The following is a 19,177-nucleotide window of genomic DNA, read 5'->3' as shown; positions in this document are numbered from 1 at the left end:
TTATTATGTTCGTGTGTATAATTTTTTGTATTCGTGGTTTTATTTATTAACAGTTTTGGTATCTTTTTATTTATTTATTAATAGTTTTATTTTATTATATTCATGTTTTTTTATTTATTTATATTTACTCATGGTTTTATTTATCAATGGTTTTGATATCTTTTTATCTTTAGTATTTTTAAATATTTTATTTATTAATGGTTTTGGTATTTTTATATTTCTATTTTTATTTATTCATTGCTTTATTAGTTTTATTATGGTAATGTTTTTATTTATTTCTATTTGTTAATGGTATTATTTATAAATTTTTTTAGACTAAAAAATTTGCACATTAGATTTTTATTAAGGGGGTTAGATAAACTACATTACCCAGAAACCTTTGCATGCACGTGATTGGTCCGCTGAAGAATGACAAGCTGTGATGCAACCAGCCGGCGCGCGGGACTTTTCAGCATATGATTCCGACTTTATCGAGGTTTTAAACACTTTTTCTGCTTGCTAATTTATTTTTCTTTCACTTATTGAGGTTTCCACAGCGGCTGCTTGTGTTTTCAGCTGAGGCTTTTGGTGTTAACACCCGTTTGAGTCACATTTTATTTGAACACGTCCCCTCTTCTCATCCAACGTCTGTTTGTACTGTCACCAGCTAAGCTAACCTATGGTTCTCGCTGGATTATTTTTCTGTTTCTTCACCGGTTGAAGCTCAATTATCTCAGGGGTGGCACAGACCGGGATGGCAGGGTTGTTGGAGCACCCGGGTTATGATGGAGAGAAGCTGCGGAGAGTCTCGGAGCAGCTGCCCTGTCGGGAGGTCCAGGCTGGGATGCTGTTGTCACTCATGGGGGAGGTATGCTACATCCAGAAGTGCTAACAAATAACTTATATTAGTTCCCAAGTGACTACTGGTGGTTATTGCTTAATATTTATGTATGTTTTACTTTGTGCAAAAGTTATCCCCATTTTCTAAAACTGTTTCCATCATGATTAATAATCTACATGATAATAAAAGCTCAGACTTGACTTTTATTTTCCTCTGATTGTGTTTATCCAGCCGCAGCAGTACTGCTACCCCTCACTTTTCATCTACGGTCATCGAGCATCAGGAAAAAGTCATGTGGTGAACGTTTTAATGAAGGAACTGGAGGTGAGAGTAACACATTCATGGTTAAAGAGACAATTATTTGGATTAAAATAAAAGTTTCCCTGGATTGGTTCTGGCCAGTTATCCTCATAAAAAAAAAACGGAAAATTTAAATGATATATTGTGTTTTTGATGTTTATAAGAACTGGAAAATTGCCTTGTAAATACACACACACACAAAATATGTTCTTTAAAATCCCCTCTGAGTTTGTAATTTAATAATCTCTATTTCAAAGTATAACTTTTAAATTAAAATCTGCTTACAAATATGTTTGATGCAACACAAACTGATCATCTTTTAAGAGCATTCTAGTTTCCTTCTGTTGTCATGGTAACAACACATCTACTCATTGATTGATTGATTGATCGATCTACACTCTAAAGTACAACCAAATATGTTCTTAAATGATGTGTTAAAACTTTGCTAAATACAATTCAAATTATTCTGATTTTATCAAATATTTTCTTCAGTTTTTGATCAATTGAGCCCAAAATAAAAAGTGAAAATGTACAACAACCATTTGAAGTTTTGGACCTATGATCCCTTTAAAACATACAAACAAAAAAACCCAGCTTTATAGTTATTGCTTAGTTTATTGTTGATTAAGTAAAAAAAAAAAAAAAAACTTTTTGTTGATTTTAGTTGAAAATGAAATTGTTTTTTTTTGTGGGTTTTTTTGGCCAACGAAGTTTTGAGGCTACAATTATGACCCACGTGACTAAAAGTTTGAACACCCCTTTTAAAAGGAATCCAAATACTTTAATAAAAGGAAATTATTTCTTTATAATGTTTTAACTCTTAAGAACGTTTAAATCTGTACAATAAAGTCTGCTTCTGTTCTATGAATCTATTCTTTGCACCTAATCTATATTTTTTAAGAAAAATGTTATTTGTTAAAAAAGATTGTATTCATACCAAATATCAGTAGAAATCTGCAACTCTTATTGTTAGTTTGGATAGGAAGTTTATGTCAGTTCTTTAAATTAAAAGATTTTTCATCACTGAAGCTGTTAATTGATTAATCCTTGTCCTCCTGCAGCTTCCTCATGTCACTGTCAGCTGTGTGGAATGCGTCTCCGTTGCGCTGCTGTTTGAACAAGTGCTGCTGTCTTTCTTCGGTTGCGACGCTGCATCGCTGCTCCCCCGCAGCCCTTCCATCTCGGACTTCGTTCGCATTTACAAACAGCAAACCTCCGAGTTTCCTAGCAAGCAGACGCGATACATCGTGAGTCTGTTCAGTTTTCTCTTCAATTTCACCCTATTTTTTCTTGTAAATTTTACAGAAAGCAGCTTAATGAAGCCCACAGGAAAAGGCCTCGTGTGATATTTTTATTTTTTCAGGTGATGGAGCAAGCTGAACTTCTGAGAGACGCCAACGTCAATCTTCTTCCCGCTCTCCTCCGCCTTCAGGAGCTGGTGAGCTTTTTATTTATTGCTGGAGGCGCTTCGTTGTTGTCGGGCTGCTCAAATGATGAACAGACCTTCGAAGAGCTTTGTTTGTAATGACTAACCTTGAGCTGAAAGGGATGAGTTATTTCATAGTTATTTCAAGCTGTAAGGAGAGAATGATTGCAGCCTCTCGCTGCATTTTAATTAAACTCTCCAACCGTATTTTCTCTTAGAAAAAAAAGTTAATATTCTTCAGTGTAGCTCCACGTTTAAAGTGATAATTAGGATTTTGACGAGACTTTTCTACTCAATATCACAGATATAAGTTAAATAAATAATAAAAAAAACATCCTCCTGTTAGGGAGGTTTTGCTGCAGGTTTCCCATTGTGGCTTTTCTTTGGCTGCCATTTATTTCTGGGACATCGAATGGAGCCGAAGCATCGTTACAGAAATTTTCCTCACCCAGTTCTTCACATGACAGCCAAATGAAAAAGGTCAAGATAACTGATTCGGTACCAATATGGATGCCGGTTTGAATTATGAAAGCTCATGATTTTTATAGAAACAAACCTGCATCTTCTAGAGATTGAGACTCAAATTCAGGCTTTCATTTTTTTTATGTGAGTTTAGTTTCATTTTCACCTGGAGTTAACTTTTTTGAGAAATGTTGGTCCATTCTCCTTTACAGAAATGTTTTAATTTGGCCATTTTGGAGTTTTTTTCCCCTTTTCAACGACATGTTTAAGGCCTAAACTATCTGGGTTGGGTTTAAGTTCAGACTTTGGCTAGGCCACTGCATAATTTCTGTTATTGGAAGAACAGAGAGCATTATAGATGTATTTTTATATTGTCCAATTTAAAAAGAAATAAATAAATAGCAGACATGTTGATTTATGAAAAAAATACTGAAAACCAAACCTTATGTTCCTTCTGTTTTTTTTTATAATAGTGAATGGTACTATGGTTAATAGTACCATAGTATTATTTTTAAAAAAATCTTTTTCTTTAATTAATTCTGGTGGCTTATGATGTTTTTCTGAGCAGAGTGAGAGTCCAAACCTTGAGGTACAAAATGTGTTGCATTTAACAGATTGATCCAACATTTATTAAATAATAGAAAATCAAATTATGGAATAATCCATCCAATTTCTGAACAAAGCAGAATATTTCTATCCCAGCCAGAAGATTGTTTTCGACTGTTTTGGCTTTAAAACAACTTAGTTGTAGGTTTTGTTTGTACTAAACTAATTAGCTAACACTAACAGGAGTCTAAGCAGTACTCGTATCGCACAGATTGCAGTTTTCTGGCCGATTGACGATCCTTAAAAATCCTGAGCGGCTGATTTCCAATTTGGCTGATACCGATTTTTAAATTTAAAAAAAATGTTGTCAGGAAAAAGCAACAGATGTCAGTTTATTCATAAAGCATTTAAAAACAGATATATATTAGCTGCACCACAGTGCTGTGTAGCATTCATAAAACCACAGATAAAAACACAAATTAAAACAGACAGTCTCTTACAGAGTTGCTGAGTTGTCAACAGTGGGTGAATTTTAGACCTTTGCAGAGTCAGATAAAATCCATTTCTCATAAATATTGTTTGATTACCCAAAATTAATTAAATCTGGGGTGATTTATCGGTACAGCCTTAATAATTAACTCCTTCTGGATGATCATCACCCAGTTTCAACAATTTTTTCGGCTCTGTAAACTAGGGCTGGGGGATATGAGGAAAATCTAATATCCTGATATATTTTTTGCTATATCACGATACACGATATAGATATATATATATATATATATATATATATATATATATATATATATATATATATATATATATATATATATATATATAGATATTCTTAAATGAGCTCCAATGTTATTTTAAACTATACTAAACGTGTAAACGTTTGATTTGTAAAATGTTTCTGTCACCTTTTCAGTGTTGATATGTTTGTATCCACGGATACAACTCTTAACTCTAAAGTGCGTTATTGAAGAAAACGACGCATTTATGACGTTTCATTTTTAGGTGGAGGACAACGTCAGTGTCATCCTGCTGAGCGAAATCGTTTGGGACAAGTTCAGACCAAACACCGGCTGCTTCGAGCCTCTGCTGCTCCACTTCCCCGACTACAGTAAAGGTATTCTGTAGTAATTTTGTTGTACTTTATTTAAGCTCCTTATGAATATTCAAACCTAAACTCAAACGATGAATTTTATGTTGTTAACAAATGTCGTGACAAATTAGTAGAAGAGTAATTTCCTATTCAAACCCTTAATATAGCCTAACATAAGTAGATTGATGGATAAAAATCTGAAAAATGAAGCTGCTATTTAATTTGGTTCCTATTGTAACCACAGCAAAACATAGTGGTGGCAGCATCATGATGTGGGAACTCGTTTAATCCCAGAGAATGAGGACCGGAGACTGAGATTTATCTTCCATCTTAAACATGCAAACAGATATTATGGGATGGTTTTGATTTGTGTTAGAGTGGCCTAGTCAAAGTTAAGGACTAAATGAAAATGAGAATCTGCAACAAAATTTGAAAATCAATGTTTATAAATCATTTTAATCTAATTTATTAACCAATTTGTGTTGATTTATGACCTAAAGTAAAAAAAGCTTTAAAATGATAAAATGTTAAATAGCTAAAGCAGCATGAGTATTTTTGTAAAGTTATATATTTTATGAAACATTGCAAACAGTGGATGATATGAAGAAACATGATAATTGTTACATTTGGAGGGACTAAATGGTGTAGAAGGAAGATAATAATAATAATAATAATAAAACATTTTATTTGTGCAGCGCTTTTCTAAACACTTAAAACATTTTAAATAATAAATAAAATAAAAGTAAAATAAGAAAGCTGGTTAATCTTGGGTCATATCCAAAATTAGATTAATTAAATTCCATGTATTTTCATCTGTTCTGCTCTTCCTAAGTGAACCTAACGAGTCAAACTTCTGCTTCCAGCGGAGCTGCTGCACATCTTATCTGCACACAGACATCCTTCATATTCAGCAGGGTTTTACTCCTCCTACGTCAACATCCTGCTGGGAGTTTTCTACGCCGTCTGCCGGGACCTCAGAGAGCTTCGACACCTGGTGAAGAACACACACCTCACTGGGCTAACTGGTGGGTTTAAACTGGTTTCATTCAACACTAATTATTGTTAATTTGCTCCGTTTCAACCAGGCGGCGCTCAACTTCTCAAAGTTCTGTGAACCAGTCGCAGCGGGGAAAGGTAAAGCTAAAAAATATTGATATTTTAAATTCATCACACATAGGGTGAAATAGTTCAAGAATTTATTTCTACATCAGACCAACAAAAAAAGATATTTTAAACAAAAATCTCAGTTTCATTTTTATCCTGTCGGGCTTCGGTTGGGGCTCCTTTTGCATGAATTACTGCATCAATGCGGCGTATCATGGAGATTACAGTCAATGTGTGGGATTCATGATTCAGTTTGAATCCTTGTGATGTCCTTCCAAATTCTTTAACTATTTGACAATCCTCTCAAATCTTCCAGACACTTTTTCCTTCCACTAAATTTTCTGAGTGAAGCTTTGATACAAATCTCTTCAGTCAGCAGTCTTCCCCATGATTGAGCCTGACTGAAACCTTTTAGAGCACACGTCTCAAACTCAAGGCCCATGGGCCAAATCTGGCCTGCCATAAAGTTTTATGTTGTCCAGAGGGAAAAATCTGATTTTTTCTCAGAATTTACCAGAATTGTTCTCATTTTAATTTTATAAAATCAAAAGGCAAAATTCTGGGTGGGAAAAAAAAGTCGAAATTATGAGAAAAAAAATCTGAATTCTGGCAGAGAAATTATAACTCAGAAATTTCTCAGTCAAAATTCTGTGAAACAAAAGTCAGATTTCAAACTAACTGAGTTCTGGAGAAAAATAAAAGTGAATATTCTGAGAAAACAATGTCACAATTCTGGGAAAAAACTCAGAATTCTGGGGGAGAAATTTTGACCTAGAAATTTCTCAGAATTCTCTCAGCCGAAATTCTGAGGGAAAAAAAAAAAAATCAAAATTCTGAGAAAAAACGTCAAATTTCTGGGGAAAAGCAGAAGTCTATCGTTTTTCTCGGGATTCTGACTTTTGATCTCAGAAGATTAAAGCCAGATTTCTTTTTTTTTAAGTGGCTATAATCTTCCGTAGTTTTCATATATATTCTGCCAACTTACATAGATGGAAATGACATTCAGTATTATTTAGGCCTGTCACGATAGCAAATTTTGCTGAGCGATTAATTGTCTCAAAAAATTATTGCGATAAACAATAATATTGCTTGAAGACCTTTTTACACTGATTTAATGGAAATTACGTAATAATGCATGTGATTTCCTGCCAAAGATAGATGCACTTTATTTTCAAAAGAATATTTAACACTGGAGCTGATAAACAAAATAAACAAAACAACCAAAAACAAAATGGATTCTCAGTCTCCATTAACAAAAAATGTACTTGATAAAAACTAAACAACATAAAGTAAAAGTGGAAATAAATACTGCATTCAACCAAAAGAGTGCAGATTATGAAGTCTGTATATTATGTTGCCCTTCAGTAATAATTAGATTTAAATAGAGAAGATGGGCACATCGACTACCTGATGCAATAGTTCACGCTACACGGTTTTTGCTCCTATTTTTCCCCTTATGACAATCTTAAATTGTCGTTGCCGCTCTGGTCCAAATCAGGGGTTTTCCCCGACTGGGAGCTTTAACTCCACCTGTTGAATGTGACAGGTAACCAATCAGAAAGCACTGATTCTCCTCCGTGCTTTCTGAGGGGAAATTACATCGGGGAATCCCAAACAGCTGACAGGACACAACCTGAAGTCAAGCGGACATTGGAGATGATATGTGGAAACAACATTAATGTTTATTCAACATGCAAAGAATATAGAAATGACAAGAGGAGGAGTTGGAGCGAAATTGCTACTGCAGTTGATAAACCCGGTAACTTTTCAGCTGTTCTTCGTTAACGTGACGTAAACAGGTTATAATGATTTTCATTCATTCAGGACTTTATGATGAGACTAGCCACATGCATTGCAGGTAGATTGTAGTAAAGCATTGATTAATACCTGGTTTTAAAATTAGTTCACTGGACTTGCAGCCATTATTTTGTGCCCATTGTTGGACACCACACGGCAGGAACGAACCGATCGAACCGTTATACCTAGGATTTCTGTCGGCTAATGTGTGATCTCTCAGGTTTTGAAAATGGGCCGACAATCGGCCGACAGCTCTAAGATTGTGTCCTGTGCTGCTGGGCTTTACACTAAGGAAATGAGGAAGGGAGGAGTCAGTGGAGAGCACCGGAGTTGAGCCTTTTTTCATTCGGTGTCATCAACAGAAAGAGAAAAAGGCCGGAAGAGACGATAATGCCGATAATTGAAATGACGTCGATAGTTTTAATTTATCGTACGATTAATTGATTTATCGTTTATCGCGACAGGCCTAGTATTATTTAACTTTAAGAAGTTCTCATTGAGTGCAGAGGCGTCTTTTTATCCAAATTTTAGAGGTTTGTTGATGGGATTTATCAACACATTTTACCATAACTGGCACTTTTGAGGACATTCATAATCTTGATACGGCCTAAAATAAATAAATAAGTTTTGATCAGTTTTGAGTTAATTAGCTTGTTAGGGTGAAACCAGGAGTTTACAATATTTAAATTTTCTGAGGTGTAGCTGCATAATTTTACGGGATGAGTTCAGTTTGCCCAAGCAGAAATGAATCTTTACTATAAATGAATCTGCTTCTGTTCTTTGTTCAGTAAAAGAGACGGAAACACACAAGCTGTGGAAAAACATCGAGCCTCATTTGAAGAAAGCCATGCAGACAGTTTACCTTCGAGAGGTTTCCAGGTCTTAACTTTCTTCTGGATTTGCTCTTCACATCGCCTCCGATCTCTTTAAATAAATGATCTCTGATGTTCTCTCTTTTAGTCTTCAGTGGGAGCAAATGGATGAACACGAGACCGGAGCCCTGAGAGGTGCCAACACACAAAAATCATTTATTTATTGCACAGATTATAAATGAAGGTGAATAGAAGGTGTGACGGCTGATTGGATCCGTTTCCTGATTTCAAAGGTTTATCAGCTCACACTCATGTTGAGCTCCCATATTACTCCAAGTTCCTGCTAATCGCCGCCTATCTGGCCTCCTACAACCCCGCCCGCACAGATAAACGCTTCTTCGTGAAGGTATTTTCATTTTACGAATGAAGAATCACAGTAAAGTGTCTTTGTTTTCACTTCATGACTTGTTTTGTCTTCGTTTTCTTCCTGCAGCATCACGGAAAAATAAAGAAAACAAACTTCTTGAAGAAAAATGAAAAGGTGATCATCCTTCCCTTGACTCCCTGGTTTTTATTCACAGCTGGACTGGTTTGAAGAAAAAAAAACACAGACATCTTTGTGTTTATAGGTGACTTTTCTTTATCTGAGCTAAGAAAAATCACATGTGGGGTACCCCAAGGCTCAATCCTGGGATCCTTTTTATTTAATATCTGCATTCTTGAATATGACCAGACTCTTACTTAGCTGGTTTGAATCTTACCTAAAAACAAGGAGTCATTTATGTCTACGGGTTATTATTATTTTAATCTGAGCTGAGGAAAATCACATGTGGGGTACCTCAAGGCTCAATCCTCGGACTCCTCTGATGTAATATCTATGTGCTTGAAGACTAATTGGACCAGACAGCTGAGTCAGTCAGCTGAATTCAGCACTTAATTGGTTTGTATCTTACCTGAAAAATAAGGACTTATTTGTGTGTATAGGTGACTTTATTTTTAATCAGCTCAGATAGTTTCTGTTTTGTACTCCTCTAATCCTGAATAAATGTCCATAAAAGCTGGAGAGAAAAACCCCACAAAGCTGTACCACTGATTTCCTTTAAATCAAGACTAAAAGCCCATTTGTGTAGAGTTTCTTTAATGGGTCTTTCCAGTCTGGATTCATTACTTCTCTTTACTTTGCCACTATACAGAAATGTGTTTCATGTAAAGCACTTTGATCTCCCTTGTTGCTGAAATACGTTGCACAATCAAAGAGACTTCCTGTCTTCCAGACCAGTAACCACCTTCTGGGGCCGAAGCCTTTCCCTCTGGACCGCTTGCTGGCCATTTTCTACAGCGTGGTGGACAGCCGGGTCGCTCCGACCGCCAGCATCTTCTCCCAGGTCAGAACCCGGCAGGCGGCCATGTTTCTGTGATCATCACCATCATCATCAGATTTTATATCTGGATTTGATTCATATCAGGACCTCTAAATGTTTCAGAGGTTTGGATAAATGTGGAGGAAGAGAAGAAAGTTCTGTTTGTAATTTAACACTTATTAATTTAACGTTTTTATTCCTCGTCCTGTTGTCTGAAATTAGAATCAGTCGTTTTATTTAATCTGTCAGTGAACCAGACATGTTTTAGTCCAACACCCATCCATCTGTTTGTTCATCCATCCATCTATTTCCATCATCTGTCTTTCTCTGTGAAACTTGCTATTTTAATTTTTAACTCTTAACTCCAAACTGGGATTTGAACCTTGAATAAAAGGTACGAATCGTGTACTTAGTGATTTTCCTAGAATAAACCATTTTTATGGAAACTTGTGGTCAGACTGGAGCCGCCGATAAAAATAAATGTTTCTGTTCAGATCTCATCTCTGGTGACACTGCAGCTCCTGACTCTGGTCAGTCACGACGACCAGCTCGATTCTCCAAAGTACAAATGCTCCGTTTCCCTGGACTTCATCTCTGCCATCTCCAGGTGAGTGTGTGTGTGTGTGTGTGTGTGTGTGTGTGTGTGTGTGTGTGTGTGTGCTCCTCTGCTGTCACACCCGCAGCTCTGAGTTATTTAGAGGAACTGACCTTTATGGAGTTTGACAGAGAGCGCGCGCTCACTGTGGTTTGTTTTCCAGGACGGTGAACTTTGATATTGTGAAGTATCTGTATGATTTCCTGTGAGGCTGCGGCGCGTGAAGGAGAGACGACACGCAGTGACAGTAAGATAAAGAGATTTATTTCTGAAGACGAGTGTTTGGCTGACTCTGCTGTTGGCTGGAAATGCTCTGAACGTTTCGCTGCCACCTTGTGGCTAATCGGTGACCTCAATGTTAAGTTTAATTTGTGCAAAATAAATAAACATAATGCTGCAGTAGTTTTAACTCACTTTCTCTTTAAGTTTTGCCTTTTCTATCAGAGGAAAAATATTCAGTATTTATTTATTCATGAGATGAAAAGCTCAGAAACATTTAGTTTCAAAAATGCAAATGAAGATGACTTCGCCTTTCCTGACATAAAGTAATTCTGGCAACATCCAGAATGACCTTTGCCCTTCCTCCCAGGCATAAATGCACCTCTTTGCTTTGTAGTTTCACTCGTTTTTATTTTTATTTTGTCCTGACCTAACCTTGGATTCATTGATGCACATTTTACTCAAATCCTTTTCAACTGAACAAAGCAACGTTTGCTTTTTTTGTTTACACCACCTCTGCAATTTGAGTTGTTTACATTTTTTCTTCTGCATTTCTTGTTAATATAAAATGAGGAAAATAAACATCCAGTCTGCTTTGCCTTAGTTGATGATTTAGTGCAAAATCTACAAAACTTGTATTTTAATCTCGTCCTCATTTTGTCATTAACAATCTTTCACTGTATTTGAGTTTTGTTTGCATTTTTTCCATGTTCAACTTTAATTTTCTCTCATTTGTGTTACATGCATGTTCTGCTTAGCATGTTTTAAACATGTGCAAATTGGTAGATAAAAAGCAAGTTCAAAAGAAAGTGCAGTATATTTATTTATAGACACTTTTCCTTCAGGTAAATGTCTCAAATACTTGTTGGTCAGATATTTGTTTATATGACAGAAAAATGCTGAAACATTTAATCTGATACATCAAAGTAACTTAAAAATTAAAACTGCATTCATAATTGGACACATTTCATTTAGTTAAGACAGAAATGTACTTCTTATCAGGTTTTTATTGGGATTTGTTTCAGTGTATAAATAGAGAAAAGCTGAAATTAAACACTGTGCAGTGAAGGCACCAGATGAGTACAGCTGACAACAGAACCAGGATATTCTATATTATTAAGCCAAACACGTCAGTCAATAAAACACCCAAAGACACTTCAAAACAACAAAACCTGCTACTAAATTTGGCTTTTAAACACAGAAAAAATAGAAAATGTCTATTCTTGACTAAATCTCTTACGGTTCCTGTTTTCCAGCTAATCAAATTCACGTTAAACAGTCGTACTTTCTCCTGTAGACCCGACTAATTTAACCTTATGAGGGACATTGATACAGAAAATAAAAACAGATCCGTGGGGCTCAGCTCAGGATTGACTTTCATACAGATCATCCTTCGTAACCGGAGTGAATTAGCCCGTTTTTAAAGTGCATAAATGTCGCTCATTTGGAGATTAAACTCATAAAATGTCTGTTTTCAGAGGTACGGCCTCACGTTACGTTGGAGTCAAACCAAACAGAAACTTTTAAATATAAAAGAGTTTTTTTCCAAAGAGGCGGCGTTGTGAATGAGGGTGAGGCAGCTAAACGCTGTGCCTCCTGCTGTGGATCATCGCCATGATGTGACGAAGGTCCAAACTCTTCATCATCACCTCCATGAAGTCTTCGTCACTGCGAGCGCCTTCCACGAACTCCTCCAAAGAAAGCTCACCTGTTCAGAGACAATATTAATGCTTTAAAATATTTTCTTTCTGATTCAGGACTGGAGTGTTAAATCATCATTGCAACAAGAAAATAACAATTAAAGTGATTTAATTGAACCTGCAGTGTAGAAAAAACACAAATTATTTATTAATTATTACAGATATGTTCATAAACAAAAATTATATTATTTTATTTTCCGACGTTAAATAGAACAAAACTCTTCCTTTTCTTGCGTCAATTATGATTATGAAAATTATATCCATTTGCTAAGAGCCAGACAAAAGAGTGTAAAGGTTATGTATTTTATTTTAGAAAGTATTTTCTACTACAAATACAATTTAGAAATTAAAGTGGGTGTACTTTCTTTCTGTCCACGGAAGCAGCATACTAAAAGATACAAGAAAATCCAAAGCACCAAACTCAAAAACAACTATTTAAGCATTAATCTTGTATTTTATATAAAGTTTTAAAGTTGTATGCTTAAAATTGACATGTTTTCTCTTTTTTTAAGATAGATTATAACATTAAACTTGCTACAAATAAATAAAAATATTGTTTAAGGACAGAATTTTGTTGAAAATGTTTGTTTTTATTAGTTTTATGGAATATTTTAGTCTTAAATGTGGTATTTTTATTAACTAACACAAATAAAGGCTTGAAAACATAAGTTTGTGTTGTATTAATTTATATAATATGCCAATCCTGAAATAAATTAACTTTCCAACAATATTCAAATTTAATAAATGTGACTACGTTAGAGTTTAGGAAAACGACTGATTCCTTTGAAAGAGTCGGAAAGAAGTCGCATTGCAGTTGCCCGACACAGGAAGTGAGCTGAAAGTATCGTCTTATTCCAGCAAACCGAGATTATCAGTGGAGTAAAGTCAGACTCAGTGAACCCAGATGATGCGTCTCCTCATCTTTTCCCAGGTACAGTAAATACAAGCTTTATTATTAATCATTAAAAACACCAGTAAAGTGTCATTTCTAAATGAGGATTTCTATATATTGGCTTCACTGTAGTTGAGGTGAACTGGTTTGTGTCTGTATTTACATATTTCCGTAACAGTAAAATATGTTGAATTTGACGTAGTGAACGCCGATGTATGTCTGTATTTACTTAACTGCAGCTGATCAGTTATAACATTTTTGATGTCATGAATAGTATGAATTTTAATGGATGTAGTTACAATGTTTTAGTTGGTTTAAAGACGTTTAAAATATAATTTCCGTTGCCAGATGTTAATCCAACATGTTATTCTTATTGGAGCATCATCTCAGATGTGGAAGGAAGACCCAGAAATGTGAGATTCTTGAACCTGTTCACTTCAATGCTCAATCACAAGAAGAGATTAATAAAGCTTTGATCCATTAAAGACATATTCTGTCATTTCTGTTCAGTCTGATCAGCCAAACGTAGATTGAAGGAACTGAAACTTGACAGGGAAGGGAATCCTAAAGAGCGTCCATCCTAACATCCAAGTCATCAACCAAGACTCCGTTGGCAGAGTTGAGACCTGGACGTATATTCTGCCCGAAATCTCCAATAACAAAAAGTGGTAAACATTTGCGTTACTTTGCTGAACCGAAACTTATATGTTATATGTTACTCACAAAAAATTGGAGATACACTATATTACCAAAAGTATTTGCTCACCTTTCTTGACTCTCATATGAGCATCTCATTCCTAATCCATAGGGTTCAGTTTGACGCTGGTCCAACCTATGCAGCAAGAACATCTTCAACTCTTCTAGGAAGGCTGTCCAAAAGGTTTAGGAGTGTTTATAGAAATTTTTGACCGTTCTTTGTGAAGTCACATACTGATGTTTGACTAGAAGGCCTGGCCCTCAGTCTCCGCTCTAATTCATCCCAAAGGTGTTCTATCGGGTTGAGGACAGGACTCTGTGCAGTTCAACCACCCCACACTCTCCATCCATGTCTTTATGAACCTGTTTTTTGCTCTGGTGCACAGTCATGTTGGAAGAGGAAGGGGACAGATCCAATCTGTTCCCACGAAGTTGAGAGCCTAGAAGTGTCCAAAATGTCTTGGTATGCTGAAGCATTCAGAGTTCATTTTACTGGAACTAAGGAGCCAAGCCCAGCTCCTGAGAAACAAGCCAATACCATTATCCTCCCTCCACCAAACTTTACACTTGGCACGATGCAGTCAGACAAATACCGTTCTCATGGCAACCGCCAAAACCAGACTCGTCCATCAGATTGTCAGATGGAGATGTGCGATGCATCACTCGAGAGAACGCGTCTCCACTGCTCTAGAGTTCAGTGGCGGCGTGATTTACACCACTGCATCCAATGCTTTGCATTGCACTTGGTGATGTCTGGTTGGATGCAGCTGGTCACCATGGAAACCCATTCTTTGAAGCTCTCAGTTCCTGAGCTATTCTGAAGGCCACCTGGAGTTTGGAGGTCTGTAGTGATTGACTCTGCAGAACGTTGGTGACCTCTTCGCTCTGTGCGCTTCAGCATCCACTGACCCCACTCTGTCAGTTTACATGACCTACCGCTTGGTGGCTGCGGTGCTGTCGTTCCCAAGCACTTCCATTTTCTTATAATACAGCTGACAGTTGACTGGAGTATTTGGTTGTGAGGAATTTTCACGACTGGATTTGTTGCACATCCTATCACAATTCCATGCTGGAATTCACTGAACTCCTGAGAGCGACCTATTCTTTCATAAATGTTTGTAAAAACAGTCTGCATGCCTCAGTGCTTTATTTTATACATCTGTGGCCATGGAACATCTGATACGGTAATTTCGATTGGTGAGCCAACACTTTTGGCAATATAATGTACAGTAGTTGGCTTTAGGGTGAAATTTCAGGATGAAACTAAAATCCACTTAATATGACCTTCTCTGTATATGTCAGAGTTTGTGACTTTTTTCTTAACCTCAGACTGGATTTAAAGCGGGATTTGGACACTGAACGTCATCCGCCCAATCTGGACTCACCATCTCCGTTGATGTCAATCCTATCAAAGACTTTGTTGGTGAATTCCTCTGCGGCTGTTTCCTGATTGTCGTTTCCATTGATCGCCCGGATTGCCTGGAAGGAGAGGGGTTAAAATCAACACGCCGTCGCACTTGTTGGGGGAAGTTTCAGGAAAATGGTGGTTGTTTATCTACCCTGATGATGTTCAGGAGTTCATAGCGGTCAATGCAGCCGTTTCCGTCGACGTCATAGAGTTTGAAGTACCAGCGAAGCTTGTGCTCCATCTTTCCCCGCATCACCAGACTCAGAGCTGCCACATACTCCATGAAATCTATGTAGCCATCCTGCAGAGATGATCAACGTGCCAGATTATAATCCATAACTATACCTACTTGGGATTTAATGAGAGAATGAACACCCTGTCTTCCTGCTGCATCACTGATCCTTTGCCAAGACAGATTATCTACTGGACTGTCTGTGTCGCATCAATCTCAGCATCAGAGCATCGTCTCGGGGATAATCTCTTTGTTCAATCAAGTGCACAGATTACAGCGGCCTTTTGTTGGCTCAAGGAGGGAGTAAATATAGCCGCTGCGACAAATCCTGTGACGACCCCGTCAGTCGCATGAAGATGCTCCTAATTAAACTGATTTGAGAGGAAAAATTGGGCCGAAAGTTTGTAGCTGGGAGGTTGATTAACGGCCTGCTGCGTTTGAGGGGACATAAATTAGGATTAGCATGTCTTCTGGTTGAACTGTTGCATAAATTTAACCAAGCATCACAACGAGATGCTTTAAAGTCCCGAACAGGAAGTGTGCCAGCTACTTTTTAAAAAATATAAACTAAGCGGATAAACTGAATCCTAAAGAATCTTAAATAATTTAGTTTTATTTGACTTTTGGGTTGTTTATAGTCTCTAAAAGACTTTCTGCTGCTGCTACATTAATATAAACACTTAAATTTATTCTGAAATTGCTGCCAATCTCTATTGTAAAATGAAAACAAACATCTAAAATATGCCATTTATAGAATATTTGTCAAATAAAACACTATTTAGTAAATATGTTAAGATGAACAGTCATTTCAATTTGTAATTTGAAAGCATGAGATAAAAAGATTTGTTTCGTGGTATCTATGGAGATTTCATTTTTAGCTTTATCAACAGTTAACCTTTTGAAAAATAACATCTTGACAATTAAACTGAAAAAAATTCAAAATTTAAGAGAAACATTTTGGGTGCAGTTTCACAGAGCCAACCCAAAGTTTTATGAGGCCCTAAGCTGAATTATTTTGGGGCCCCCCGTTACATTTAACGTTCCTGACCTCACGTAAGTGTTCTCCATATAAACTGTGAGCCAACATTTAAATTTTACAAATTAACAATAAAAGAAGCAGCATGTGCCCAATTAGCTAAAATAACTTTCCATCTATGAGGTTTTGCCCCTCTCATGTGTTAAACTAGAGCTTTTGGTTAGATTTTCTGCCCAGCAGGGGGCCCTAAGCAGTTGCAATGCTCCCTTTTGCCCTCCAGTTTTACCAACTTTCTAAAATTAGACAGCGGTGGTGTCCAGAGTTGAATGTTTTTCTGAAACAACACATCTGAATAAAACAACCAAAATTTGTCTCAGGAGCCAATACAGCTGAGCAGGAACACAAACTTCACCATCGACTCTAGAAAACTGCAACTGCACACCCCTGGATTAGGTCATCTAAGAGTTTTAACACATTTACCTTATATTTTATTATTTATTTAAATCGCATGCATCAAACTCAAGACCAAATCTAGAAAATCTAGAAACAGATATTTGAGATTAATGTGCTTAAATATTATTTTATGAATCAACTCTGCGGTTTTATTTGTATTGTGCCAAATAACATTAATATGAAAACATGTTTAATATTTAATGTCATCAAATGCAGACAACTGTTAATTAATATTTTAAAAAGTTAACTGCTAGTTTTATTAATAATTTATGCCACAATCGGCCCTTTGAGGAAATTCTTGATATTGAAAGTTTGAGCTTTTAACAGCTACTTACATAAATTTCTAATTTTATTTTAAAAATATGCATTCTTTAAATGGTTACATCAAAAAGTATGCAAGTTTCGTTTCTACTTTATCAAAAAATAACATGGGAAATTCTGATCTTAATTTCTAAAACAATAAATAAGAAAAGGCATTCTTTAAATAATTACATAACATAGTTTGTAATTTGTTTATAATTTGTTCAAAAACAAAACATGGAAAATATTGCACCTAAAATTAATTATGGCTTGTTTAATTATTTAGAGACCCAATATAAAAAAACAAGTAAAGAAAATATTTCTTTTTAAATCTATGCATTTATAATCTGTTTAAAAAGATGAGATTGTCACAGATTGTCAGAAGCTACTTTAATCTACTAATTAATTTTTTCTTTTCGGGGATGAAAAGGTTAACATTACATTAATATCACCTTCCCAAAATAATGACCTCAGTCATTTTTTTGCCTTAAATAATTTTTGCAAATCAATTTAGTTCATTATTTTTAGAAAGATGACAATATTTAAGATACATTTTATTATCATTTTTATTTTATTTGACTGGGTAAAACCCCACTGGGCTCCAGATCTCATTTCCAAGCAGCAGAAATTTGCAACACACAACAACCTTGTTACACAAAAATAATTAAAAGTAAGCAAATTAATCTCGTTGTCATAAATAAGAACTTGTTCTTAATAATTTACCTGGTTAAATAAATAGCTAAAAACGTTTTGCTCCATTTTTCACCCACCTTGTTCATGTCAAACGTCCGGAACATCTGCTCTATGTAGGCGTTGGCCTCTGGGTCCAACCCCTTCAGCCCGAAGAACTGCTTGAACTCGTGCAGAGTGAGCTGGCCGGACGGACACTCCGTCATGAACTTCTTGTACCACAGGTGCATCTCCACAGCCTGCAGGTCGTCCACGGTGCATCCGTTTGAGTTGCCCATGTCTCTAACAGCTGCTGGTCCAAACTGCACAAACCAATTGTTCTACTGTGAAGCAGATCGTATCCCTGCTCAGTCACTCAACTCTTGGACCTTTGGCACTTGGCAAGGGCCTTTTGTAGTACACCACACCTCCACACCCCCTGGATGTTCTCCTTGGTTCTAATCTCTGGCGTTAATCCAGGAAAACATGCAGTTGATCAGTTTAATCCCTCCATTTAAAGGGCAGGTTGGCCGTCCCACCTTTGCCAGGGATGTGCTGACACGCATGGTGCAGGTTTCATCCCTCGTGTGCCGAGACAGGACGCCCAACAGGCAACATGGCGGCTGAGGCGCGTTGTTCTTTATGTGGACGGGATTATCAGCAGTGCAACTTTTTTTCCCCAACAACTTTTTTTATTTTATGCCAGGGAAATGAGACAAAAGAAGCATCACAATAATTCAGGCATGGTGCAAGAGACAAGCAATAATAATAAGTATGAGCAAAAATTTTTAAAATGAGACGCAATGGAGTGAATAAACAAACCTACCACCTTGTAAAAAAAGGAAAAAATATATAGATAAAAGTAGAATTAAAAAGAAAAAAAGATGATAGACATATTTTACTAAAAGAATATTTAGATAGTTTATAAGAACATTTTTTCTAAATATATTTTATTTTTAAATAATTTATTACACCTTATTACATGAATTATATACTGAAAATGTATAAAATAGAAACATTTATTTTTTGTAAAAGTATATTTTATATATATATATATAAACAAAAATATACAAATTATCCTATAAAATTCTCATTATTTCAACTTTACAGTGTAAAAGCACAACTGCAAAAAGATGTTTTTTTAATATCCGTCATAAGCAGGGCGATTATAACGATTATTTTTGTAATCGATTGTACTGACGATTAATCGATTAATCACATAAAAAGTTGAATCATTCTGCAAATTTTTTATTTAATCACACAAGCCTCATTTATGCAATATTATATATACATTATATTATACATCA

The 19,177-nt window shown here is 36.0% G+C and overlaps 2 protein-coding genes across 3 annotated transcripts in view; one reads left to right on the top strand and one right to left on the bottom strand.

Moving 5' to 3' along the window:
• Positions 1-10,738, top strand: part of orc5 (origin recognition complex, subunit 5) — a 41,601-nt gene extending 30,863 nt beyond the window's left edge. The window contains exons 1-15 of one of the 2 annotated variants that reach the window (XM_028043337.1): positions 320-475; positions 703-847; positions 1,052-1,144; positions 2,182-2,367; positions 2,484-2,558; positions 4,569-4,680; positions 5,520-5,650; positions 5,742-5,790; positions 8,346-8,436; positions 8,518-8,564; positions 8,663-8,775; positions 8,863-8,910; positions 9,644-9,754; positions 10,225-10,337; positions 10,489-10,738. In XM_028043337.1, the coding sequence (XP_027899138.1) occupies positions 456-475; positions 703-847; positions 1,052-1,144; positions 2,182-2,367; positions 2,484-2,558; positions 4,569-4,680; positions 5,520-5,650; positions 5,742-5,790; positions 8,346-8,436; positions 8,518-8,564; positions 8,663-8,775; positions 8,863-8,910; positions 9,644-9,754; positions 10,225-10,337; positions 10,489-10,534 (1,380 nt within the window). In that variant the 5' untranslated portion in view covers positions 320-455 and the 3' untranslated portion in view covers positions 10,535-10,738. Of the gene's footprint in view, positions 1-319; positions 476-702; positions 848-1,051; positions 1,145-2,181; positions 2,368-2,483; positions 2,559-4,568; positions 4,681-5,519; positions 5,651-5,741; positions 5,791-8,345; positions 8,437-8,517; positions 8,565-8,662; positions 8,776-8,862; positions 8,911-9,643; positions 9,755-10,224; positions 10,338-10,488 lie in introns of those variants that run through there. The other variant, XM_028043336.1, reaches the window with a different exon arrangement.
• A 616-nt stretch (positions 10,739-11,354) lies between these two features.
• guca1aa (guanylate cyclase activator 1Aa) lies at positions 11,355-18,733 on the bottom strand. Its single transcript, XM_028043341.1, has 4 exons — positions 17,972-18,733; positions 15,392-15,541; positions 15,218-15,311; positions 11,355-12,252 (listed from the first exon to the last, which is right to left on the bottom strand). The coding sequence occupies exons 1-4, from the start codon at positions 18,167-18,169 to the stop codon at positions 12,125-12,127; spliced, it is 570 nt and encodes a 189-aa protein (XP_027899142.1). The 5' UTR covers positions 18,170-18,733; the 3' UTR covers positions 11,355-12,124.
• Between the last annotated feature and the right edge of the window lie 444 nt (positions 18,734-19,177).

Source organism: Xiphophorus couchianus, chromosome 17, assembly GCF_001444195.1.
Source record: "Xiphophorus couchianus chromosome 17, X_couchianus-1.0, whole genome shotgun sequence".
NCBI classification, from domain to species: domain Eukaryota; kingdom Metazoa; phylum Chordata; class Actinopteri; order Cyprinodontiformes; family Poeciliidae; genus Xiphophorus; species Xiphophorus couchianus.
This window is presented reverse-complemented; position numbering and strand designations above follow the sequence as displayed.

What these genes read in the sequence shown, in the direction of transcription:
- guca1aa (XM_028043341.1), bottom strand. Translation starts at nt 18,169, where the DNA reads ATGGGCAACTCAAACGGATGCACCGTGGACGACCTGCAGGCTGTGGAG. An exon ending in AACTCCTGAACATCATCAGG is followed by an intron (nt 15,312 to 15,391) that starts GTAGATAAACAA and finishes CTCTCCTTCCAG; the next exon opens with GCAATCCGGGCGATCAATGG. An exon ending in GATTGACATCAACGGAGATG is followed by an intron (nt 12,253 to 15,217) that starts GTGAGTCCAGAT and finishes GTCTCTGAACAG; the next exon opens with GTGAGCTTTCTTTGGAGGAG.